At 40.3% G+C, this 10785-nt stretch overlaps 1 protein-coding gene across 1 annotated transcript; it reads left to right on the forward strand.

Moving 5' to 3' along the window:
* The first annotated feature begins 1255 nt into the window (after window positions 1-1255).
* On the forward strand, window positions 1256-10530 carry ndfip2 (Nedd4 family interacting protein 2). Its single transcript, XM_046382557.1, has 8 exons — window positions 1256-1488; window positions 5378-5606; window positions 5874-6004; window positions 6554-6641; window positions 6777-6901; window positions 7172-7238; window positions 7330-7436; window positions 7525-10530. Exons 1-7 carry the CDS (start codon window positions 1462-1464, stop codon window positions 7431-7433), a joined length of 771 nt encoding a protein of 256 aa, XP_046238513.1. The 5' UTR covers window positions 1256-1461; the 3' UTR covers window positions 7434-7436; window positions 7525-10530.
* Window positions 10531-10785: the final 255 nt, after the last annotated feature.

Genomic DNA, 10785 nt, shown 5'->3' on the forward strand with positions numbered 1-10785 from the left:
AGTGCTGAGATGTTATGACTGTGATTCTGAAGACAAGCCAACAGGCCTCCTGCCAAACTCTTCTCCTTGGCCGATTTCTGCTGCTGCCTTTCATAATGAACATTTATTTAAAGAAAAAGAACTGTGCACAGTTTAGGTAATTAAGGAATAATATGTTTTTGTGAACCCATGTGTTTTCGAAAACTGGGTCATGCAAAATTATTCTCATGATTTGAACCAAAATGTGGTGGCACTGGACAATAAATGGGCTTTGGCTCCATCTAGCGGCTCATTTGCTCGTTGTTTTTTTTCTTTGTGCGTTTGCATGTGCGTCATCACGTTTCCTCAGTCCCTTGAAATCCGCCATCAACCACCCCCAGAATCAAGTTAGCGAGAGTCAGAGTAAAATCAACATTCAAAATAAAATAGTTACAGAGTCTGTGAAACAATGACTAAAGGACAAGGAAAACAAAAGACATAGCAGACTTCTTCACAATCATGACAAGGAGCAAGTTATCATCCAAGTCATTTCACACAAATTGGTACACCAAATCATAGCATTTTTTTTGATGGCAAGTAACATAGTCACAGGAAAAAAATACATTTACTAGAGTATTTTACTTAAGTACAGTTAAGAGGTGCTTTATTTTACTCAAATATTTTCATTTTAAGCTGCGTTCTGCCTTAGTGCATTTTATTGAAATATTATAAGGCATGTATGGGTAAGCTTGGTTTAAAGTATATATTATTATGTATTGTATTATTATATTGGCAGCTGTGATACCTCGTTATTTCAAATTCAGGATTTTAAATATGAAATGATTAGATTATTATTATTATTGAATTAACCAAGAGAAAAAAATTAGTTAAAACTGACTTTACACCAAACAAGTGCAACCATAAATGCCATTTACTGTGAAATGAATCAGTAATAATATAATATAAATAATGTATGTGTGTATGTATGTATATATTTTATTTTATTGTATTCAAATATACCGGACTGCTATGACAACGTAATTTCCCCTCGGGGATAAAGTCATCTATTTATCTATTTGTCTAATAACAGTATTAAAACAGCTTTAATGAGTACTTTTGACACTGGTTACATTTTGATTATACACATACAGCTACTGCATTCTTAAAGTTATTTATTAGCTGTTTATTACAGTGGTATTTTGTGACACAAAATAAAAGTCAGACGTTTAGCAGCTTGATATATCTTATTTTGAAATATTTGATCGGAAATGTCAGATTCTAGGAAAAACTTGATTTTGCTGGTTAACGTTCCACCAACAACGGTGTCTTTCGAAGCGAGTGCGCCGTACATTGCAGCCATTTCTCACTTCGGGCTCTCTCCTCTTGTTCTCCGTTGTTTGAGAGAATTATCTCCTGTCTATACCACAAACGCAGGAGTGACAGAAAGTTAGATTTTCCTCTTGTTTTCTCGGCTGGCTTCCTTGCCAGCTGAATCTCGTCGGAATGGACCCAGCAAGCCGATACCAAGTGGTGAGTGGCTCCAGATGAGATCAAAACACGGTCTGCTAGCTTGGCCTGCCTGTGACAGGAAACAAGGCCTCGCTAAAATGAAGGCATTGCTCTATGTTATTGTTGCATTACAGTGAGTTACTTCACATACACACGAAAGTAAAACCTATTATCTGACCTCCGAGTGGTTACTACGACTGCTCTTTTGATAATTATTTACTTCCTCGAATGGTTTTGTTATGGCACATAATCTCTCATCAAGCACTTCCGCATCGGCAAAGCTAACATTAGCTTGCCAGCCAAGACTAATTTTGTAGGCCGTAAAAATTTACATCCAATGAAACTGTGTTACATGCTTGATACGCCTTAACTTAGGTATATTCACTTGCTATTACACCTGTATTAAGTTACGCAGTTGTTGACAAGCTTACACAAGTGTTGACAAGCTTAGCTGGAAGTTAGTGTCCCCCTGCTGATAGTGACATCATTGTGACATAAAAGAACTTTTTAAGTGACTTAGTTCGCCAAATAATATAATAAATTCCGAAACAAACATCATTTTGTATTAAAACCAACAAACAAAATTTAAACGTAAGCATTTAAGTCCGAAGGGTTGTTAAGAGTCATGTGAAGGCAATGACACAAATAACTAAGTAGCTAATACTAAACTAGGTACTGCAAGGAATGACTTGTTTTATCTTCTAATTATTAGGAAATTAAATGAGTTACACATGGCAGTGAAATGTATTAGCCCAATCCAAAAAGCAGTGTGGTGAGTATTTGGGTTAACCGACATAAAATGCATAAAAGTTGTTCTTGCTCTGTAAGTGCTACCAGGCATGTAAAGTAACAATAGTGGCTGAGAATTTTTTGGAAAACTGTTCTGGCCAATTTGTGATAAAGTATGCTTTGTGCTTTGATTCCTGCAGTTCTGGGTATGTGAGCGATAATCCCACATGATTCAGTGTGAGCCAAAGCAAATCAGGGTTGCGCTCCAACTTTTCAACCCTGACCAAAGTGCAGATTAACAATAATCCTGTTTTTTTTTTTGTTTTTTTTGTACAATTACATTAATACAACATAATTTTTAGACAATGGGTTTTCAAAGATTATGTAGACTCTGTAGACTTCAACACGGTCAGGCCCAACTGATAAAAGCTATCTGATGTTGTGGTTTGTCGATGGCCTCATCTTCATTTCATTATGCTTACACTTTACACTCATTTCCTTCCTCCCTCATATTGTTGCACTTTTTCTCTAAATAATACTCAGATTTTTGCAAATATGGGCCACTGCTGTTCTGAGCAGCCCTGCCTGAGTTTTGGGTGTATTTGGACACACAAGGAGGCTTGTGGCTATGTTGTTAAGATCTTATATAATCGCCTGTGTACGGGGGGGGGGGGGGTGTACGCTTTGTCCTTGATTCAAAGCCAGTCATCGGCCACGCATTGACTCAGTGCCTCGTACATAGACCCTGTGCTGGTGGAGTTTTACAAGGCGGCTTGAAGTCGTTAAGTGAGCTCTCCTTTTATTAGTCACATGAGATTTTTTTAGTCACCAGTCTGATGCTTTTTCGTGTACTGTTGTTGTCTTACAAGTTGCAAACTCGATGAAGGTGTTAGCCTGAAAGTTTATAAGCAGGAGGGTTACAAGTCAGCAAAACAACAACATACTGATCCATCCTAACCTGGACTTTGTGCTTGCCCTTGGAGCAGAAATTTACTTTAAGTGCTGTCACAAATCTTATGCTCATATGTTTTGCAGAAATGCTGTAAAGCTGTGAATTTGATCAGCCACATCAGTACATAGCTTATTTATTTATTTTTAAGCAGTGAAATATTAGTCTGTGATTGTGATCTGTTAATGCTGGGTAATGAAACGTTTTCCATCAGATTAGAGGCCAGTAAAAGAACCATCAAAAGAATAAACCTTTAATGTGTGCTGATGACTTTTGACCTAAAATTATACGACTACAAGTGAAAGTTTCATCTTGTCGAGGTCACTATCAGCTTTACTGTCGTTAAAGGGAACTAGATTACTCAATGAAATGTTGACGTCTCTGTTTGGGTTTAAGCTACTTATTCAAGGGCACCTTCTGCGAAGTCACAGAGGAGTTGAGGAGGAATCTCATTCTCGCTTTGCCCTCCCAGATTTCTCACCAGCCGTTCTGTAACCATCATGTTCCCGTCTCCCCTCTGTAATTTCAGAAGGCGTTTGGCTCTTTGGTCTGATGAAAACTAACTGACTGTCTTAGCTGTAGAGGGGGACACTCATTAACTGATTACATGTGTATCACTTTTCCAAAGACCTTCCTGTGTTGACATGCTGATGCAGGCCTCTGTCCATGTGCCTACAGTGTCAGGCATTCTGCTGAGGGCAAACGGTGTTGCTTGAACCCTACCTACACTACCAGTAATGTCATTCCCGCATGCTCATTCAAGTAGCGGTATAAGTTGTAAACAACCACCCTATGTGGCCATATTGAAGTGCTTTGTTTGCATGAGCAGTAAACACAGCTCTCGTGTGGTGTGTAAAGAGAGCGAACAGAAATCAATCAGGCTGTGTTTGTCATTGAGACATAATTGGGCTGGTCTACATTAGGCAATTAGAATCCATTGCAGGAATAGCCAACCCCAGCACTATTAATAGGAACTACTGTACAGAGAGGGAATGACTGAATAGAACTATATTGAATGGTTGTTGCAGAAAAAAATGCAGAACACACATAGCACAAGCAAAGATAGCTTGTAATTACTACACATATGATTGATGCCTGATTGATGTTGTCATCAGCTGACTCATTACATTTCCTTTTTGCACATCTAATATGGCCATTGAAATTCAAAAACTACTCAGCTGTATATGTCAAACTGTTTGAAGCACTCACAAGTTGGTGCTGGAGGCAGAGAGAGCAAAAGATTTTCTGGGTTTGTCCTTTTATTCTAAAAGGTTAGGATATAATAAATATATTTGTAATAAAAAATGGATTGTTTTTTTGTTACACGATACCTGGGTCAGATCCCAGATAAACTGATGACACAGGGTGAGTATCTCTTTAAAATATTTCTGGCTGCTGGCAGAAGGAAAGAAAGACAGTACTGACTGCGGGTAAGCTCTCTGACAAAAAGATGCCAAGGCTCCAAATGTACAACAAATTAACTGTATCAAGAGCAGAGTTACCCCCATAATGTAACTGGAAAAGTAAAGTTGAATTAAAAAGACAGAAACACAAACAGATTGTGTAAAGCTCATTTTGTTTCATAACACATACCTGATGTTGATGCTGCTATCAGGAAGCAGTGCTGATGACTCTCTGTAACATCCCTTAAATGCAGCTAATGAAGCAATGCTGCTTTACTACATTGTTATTTTATTCAAGAGGTAGCTGCTGTCAGCTCAGAAGAAGTGGGGGTCCATATTTTATGGCCTTTTTCACATAGCTGTGCTTTTGTCAGCTTTAGAAAGCTGTGCACTCTGCTGAGCAGAAAATACAAGATTGATGCCAGTTTTAGAAATTTGGATCAGTGCGAACATCCCCTTGAGGAGCCACCCTTTTTGGCTGACTGATCAGCTGATCTGTTTGTGCCGATTCCTCTAACTCCAGTCGTGGGGCAGTCGTGGATCAGCGGTTAGGGTGTCGGACCCGTAACCGGTGGATCGCTGGTTCGATTCCCCGTCCCGGTGTCCATGGCTGAGGTACCCTTGAGCAAGGTACCTAACCCCCACTGCTCCCCGGGCGCTGCACGCGGTCGCCCACTGCCCCGGGTTTGCTGTGTGTGTGTGCACGTCACTTGGGTGGGTTAAATGCAGAGAACAAATTTCATTGGAGTGAGTTCCCTCCAATGACAAGATATGTCACTTTCCTTTTCCTTTCCTTCCTTTCCTCTCCTTGTCTCACCCTCTCCTCCAGTTGCACAACGAGGATGACTCCTCAGAGGCCTCAACCAGTGAGCAGCAGCCTTGCACTTCTGACACAGCCCAGGCTGGTACATCCAGCCAGGACCACAGTCAGGCCCAGGCCAGCCTGGCTGCTGCTGCTGCTGCTGAGGAGGCATCAGGATCACAGACTCAGGGGGAGGCGGATGCACCTCCACCTCCTTACGCCTCCATTGACCTAGGAGCAACCGCTGCAGCACCCGGTATGTGTTAAAGGAATCTCATTTAATGATCCACGGGATTAGTTTCCATTCTGTCTACATCTGCGTTTATTTTTCCGACATGTGGTTCTTCCTAAAATAGTTAAAGCAGCAGTTTGGTGGTGTTTTCTGGCAGTTTTCCGGAGTGTCTTTCCTCCTGAGTCAGTGTGGATTTCCATGACAGCTTTACCACAAAGGCACTTAGATAGATACTGTACACAACCTTCTGTCTTTCCACTGTAACCGAGTCTTCTAATTCTCCCACCGCAGAGACTAGTTTCCGAGGTGACTTCCCAGTGCCTCCGCCCTACAGCGTCGCCACCTCACTGCCCACATATGATGAAGCAGAGAAGGCCAAGGCGGCCGCCATGGCTGCGTCCGCTGTGGAGGTGATACCACGGGTGAGGACACTCTCTCGGTTACATAATAACATTTGCAAGCTATTCTTGTGGTCTGTTTCCATTTACCCACATGTAATATGGGTGGAGTTCACTTCAAAGTGTGCTGCATCTAAACTACCCCATCTCCTTGACATGCAAGAACAATAAAAATGGTATTTTTAATTAGTCACAGAGGTTTAACAAGGGGTTCATCTCAAGCAGAAGTTGTGGGTTTTATGAGAATCTTTCAGAATTGTAAGAGCTGAATGAAATGAGAGTATGGGGGATGTTTTATACTGGAGTTGGTACATGTTAACATCATACATGAACTGTGTGAGGTCCTTGGCCGCAGCTGTTGTATGCTGTACAATAAGTCACTGCCATGTGAGGAGCTTTTAGTTTTGAGTATGTCAAGACTCAGCACCCATAAATGTAATATCTCACGGTGAATGATGTCAGGCACACTTTGCAACTCATCCCTTGACTTTGTGATGTGGGTGTGTATCTGTTACTGACTAATGTTAGTCAGACTTCTGTGTTATATCTGCATTGTTCGTGTGTGTGTGTCAGGATGATGAATTCCCTCCCAGAGACGATTTCAGTGATGCTGATCAGCTGCGAGTTGGGAACGATGGAATCTTCATGTTGGCCTTTTTCAGTAAGCCTGCCTCGCATGAACATTTTTAATGACTATTTTTTTTATTTTTTGCTACACAGAGGGTGATTAGGTGTCCTAGTTGTTGTTGGTATACAACAAAATCACCTCATGTCTGTCAAATGTTTGTCCCTCCAGTGGCCTTCCTGTTCAACTGGATCGGGTTCTGCCTGTCCTTCTGTCTGACCAATACCATCGCAGGACGCTACGGTGCCATCTGCGGCTTCGGCCTTTCCCTCATCAAGTGGATTCTCATCGTCAGGGTTTGTACACAGCTTCTTTTAGGATCTGAGTTGAATATCTGGTCCAGTTAGTACAGTATGTTGGTTACAGTATTGGCCTGCGTATGAGATGATTTGTTTCTCTCTTGATATCAGCCACAAGCATGTGTCAACAAATGGGGATGGGGTGGGAGGGTATTTCTTATAATCAAGCTCAACTTATATTTTAGAAGTTTCAAAATATTTTAGTAACTACTTCCTATATTTGACCATGAAAAAAAGTACTGAATATTTTTTTCCCTATGTGTCCAGTTCTCTGATTACTTCACTGGCTACTTTAACGGGCAGTACTGGCTCTGGTGGATCTTCCTGTTACTCGGTGAGTATTTTGCAACAATCTTTGCATGATCATCCTGAGTGTCAAGTGGAGATTCCTGATGTGAGGTGAACTGCCCCCCCTGCACCCACAGGTCTCCTGCTGTTCTTCAGGGGCTTCGTTAACTACCTAAAAGTCCGCAACATGTCAGAGAACATGGCCACCTCTCACAGAACACGCCTCTTCTTCCTTTACTAAAAGGTAACATCTCCTCTAAAAGAAAGAAATAAAAATGGAAGGAATCACTTTATTGCTGCTAACCCTCAGGATTTTATTTGCTTTCCCACAGGTTTCTACACCACCATCATTCCATTTCAGTGTGAAGTTCCTTCCCTCCCCCCTCAAATGACCTGACCGAGGAGCCTTGCAGTGAAAAGAGGAGATGGGGAAGGAATAAAGGAAAAGACCAGGGAGAAAATGTTACCAGTCTCATTAAAAGCATAACACGACTCACTCTGGGGCCTCTACTTCTGAACTGAACCAAAAACACAGTCTTTGATGATCAGATTTCTCCCCTGGCTTTTGTTTTTTTGTTTTTCATTTTCCTTTGATTCAAAACTCTTTACTGCTCTGCGATTGTGAGAATAACCAATCCCAGGTATGTGTCATGTTTCTCCAAAGCAGGAGTGCTTTTAAGATTCATAACTTAAGTCACACACACCAAACACTTGGTATGAAATGTGTACCAAAATGAGAGGTGCAATATGATACTGCAGAACCACTAAATGAAAGCACAGTGAAACAATGTCTTAAATGAAGGAAATGCATACAAATGATACAATACAATTTACAATTACAATACAGTTTAGCTCATTTGCTGTATCACTGCTTTTCCCGTGTCAACAAACAGGGACAGCATTGTTATCAGCATATGACCTCCAACTTTGCCTTGTTTGTCTCTGACATTTTGTGATAATTATCAGGAAAGGATATTTTCTCCCCGCTGCTTTGCAAACAGTTTTAGCACCGGTGTTGCCATTCCATCTTTATGTAAGTTCAGGGTATTTTGGAAAAAAGTCTTAACTTTAATCTTTAATCGTGATGTAGCATTTCTATGCCTTCGTTAACATTTTGGGAGGCCGTCAAAAAAAATTTGACAAATTAAAAGGCGAGGTGGAAGATTTTCGTCTTAAGGGGGCGTGTGAGGAAAACCAAAAAAATATGCATGTATCAGTTTACATATCACAAACCTGCATGTGTGGTGTGTTGTTTTTAAACCAAACAACTGCTGTTGACCTTTTGCTTAAATGTGACCAGGCTGGGTCAGACATGGAATGAATTGAATGAATGAACTCTTTCTTTTTAGTGTCTCATTATTTGTGACAGTCAGTTAAACAGAGCCTTGGCCACTGAAGTTTGAGATTTGAACGAGTTCAAACAGGAAACAACATTACTATGATCTCTGAGCAACAGAACAAATGCATGGAATAATAAATCAGAAGCTTTTAGATGGAAAGGAAATAGCCAGACACGCATTAAAACGTCAGCTCAATAAACTGCCCCTCCCTTAATGACGGTTGTCACGCTGACCTGACCTATGCAGCAAAAATGTTCATGGATCATGACATTTTTACATTTAGCACTGCTTGGCATTTTTTCTGTTTGAATCAAAGAAAAATGAAAAGTTTCAAATGCGCCAATTTAACTACCAAAACCAAAAGCTACTCCCTTCCCCCTCTTTGCTGCAGTTTATCGCAACAGATCACCTGTGAAACATGGAACACTGCTCTTTTCTTTACCCTTCTCCAACACACTGATTGCCATACGCATCTGGTAAAACAGTCTCTGTAAGCTACCGAGGAGAGTGGCCAATCGGGGGAGGCTCCTCAGATGAATCAGTGGGTTTTATTTTGTTTTTAAGGCCACAGGCCGCTCCAGGCCAATCATATGAAAAGTGGCCCTTAGGCAGGGCTGTGTGGGAGCTCGGCTTCGCGTGCCTCTCCTGCTTCGGTGCTGTGGAAGTGGACATGATCATTTTTACCTACAGTGCAGTAGCTGTCATGTGCCAGACTTGAGAAAAACTCTTTGGAATACAAGTATGCAAGTTAGTTCTTTGTAATCAGCTGTGTTAATCATGGATGTAAAGTCCTGTGAGTATGGAACAGTTGAACAGTTCAGTCATCAGACATCAGGGTCAGTCCTGAGTGAGCTTTTTTGGATAAAGCTGAGCAAGCGGCACAGAGGGGAAGAAGTGTCTGTGAGCGTTTGTATGTGTGCTGTACACATTTGCCAACAAAATCATTTTAATTACTAGTAAATCAGAGGAGAATGCAATGCAATAAACCAATTCAAATGTGACTGGTTCTGCATGTAGTGCACGATTCAGAGAAACACTCTCTCTGGGATTTTCTGATTTAGATTGGACTCTGGGTTTCTTCCTTTTTCTTTCCATGGAGTGAGAAAGCTTTTTTTGTGATGTGACAGCTTTTTTTTTTTTTTTAAATTTGGTGAAGGTGGCTGAGAACTGAGAGCAGTACGAGAGTGGATGTCAGTAACTGATGAAAGTCGGGGTGGGGGGGGGGACTGTCCAGCATGCATGGACTTGGTAGTCCGTGCGCTCGCGTGCCATGAAAATAGAGCCTGACTGGACAAAGAAAACAAACATGCTTATTATGATTATTTTTGTCATCCAGAAAATGAAGTGTATATACCAGCTTATGCCAATTCATGATATTTGCACTTTGAAGAACTTCTGTACAGTATGATTTGTGAAAATGCTTAACTTGGTGTGGTGGGTAGAGAAAATTAAAAAAGAAATAATAATCCCAGAAGTTATCTTAGCCATCCAAGTTTTAACTGGAATTTGTAAATCATCCCAAATGGATAATTTGCCTTTTGCACTTTTTATTTTTCATGATGGTAATATTGTTATCGTGTTTCATCGCTTTTAGCCTAAACTGTGACAGCTTAAATATTGCCCTTTTTTTTTTTTTTTTAAATGCTTTTCTTTCGTTGTTTTTTGACTCTGGTCATATCCCACTAAAGCCTCTTTCAGCAATAGTAAGATCTTTAACAAATTAAAGCTCTGCTGCATGATTTATCCACCCGAACAAGTGGGGTAATATTAGGATTAATCTAGTACAAATACATTTTGTTGTTTGTAAATAAAGCAATGAAAAAAAGAGAGATGGTAGCCATATTATTTTCTTTTTATAGAAAATAATCCTTGAAGATAATCCTTGTAACATCTCATGACAACAGTTGTCAAGCATTTATTGTAACTGGAATTAAATTGACAGATGAGGTCTTGCAAAAAAATGCCAATAAAGTTCAAAAGCCTGCTAGGAAAATTTTATGCTGGATTCTATTGTGTGCTTTTCTTTTCTTTTGCACTTCAAGGCTGAGTTATCGATATTTTAAAATGACACAGATTGTTATTTGTTATCATTTGCACACAACTGAAAGTGTAACTGAGGTGATAAAATCAAATGATCAAAATGGCACTGCAAAACAGGAAAAAAAAAGATTGTGTGGTTTTCCCTTTCTGTGCTACCATGATTTAAACTTATCGGACTGCGTGAACACAAAGGACGCCAGTTTTCTGATGAAT

The sequence above is a fragment of the Scatophagus argus genome, chromosome 24, assembly GCF_020382885.2.
Source record: "Scatophagus argus isolate fScaArg1 chromosome 24, fScaArg1.pri, whole genome shotgun sequence".
Lineage (NCBI taxonomy): Eukaryota > Metazoa > Chordata > Actinopteri > Scatophagidae > Scatophagus > Scatophagus argus.

Excerpts from the sequence above, each read along its gene's own strand:
- ndfip2 (XM_046382557.1), top strand. The coding sequence starts at position 1,462 with ATGGACCCAGCAAGCCGATACCAAGTG. Across the intron at positions 6,902-7,171 it reads AGTGGATTCTCATCGTCAGG|TTCTCTGATTACTTCACTGG; the intron begins GTTTGTACACAG and ends CTATGTGTCCAG. Across the intron at positions 7,239-7,329 it reads GTGGATCTTCCTGTTACTCG|GTCTCCTGCTGTTCTTCAGG; the intron begins GTGAGTATTTTG and ends CTGCACCCACAG.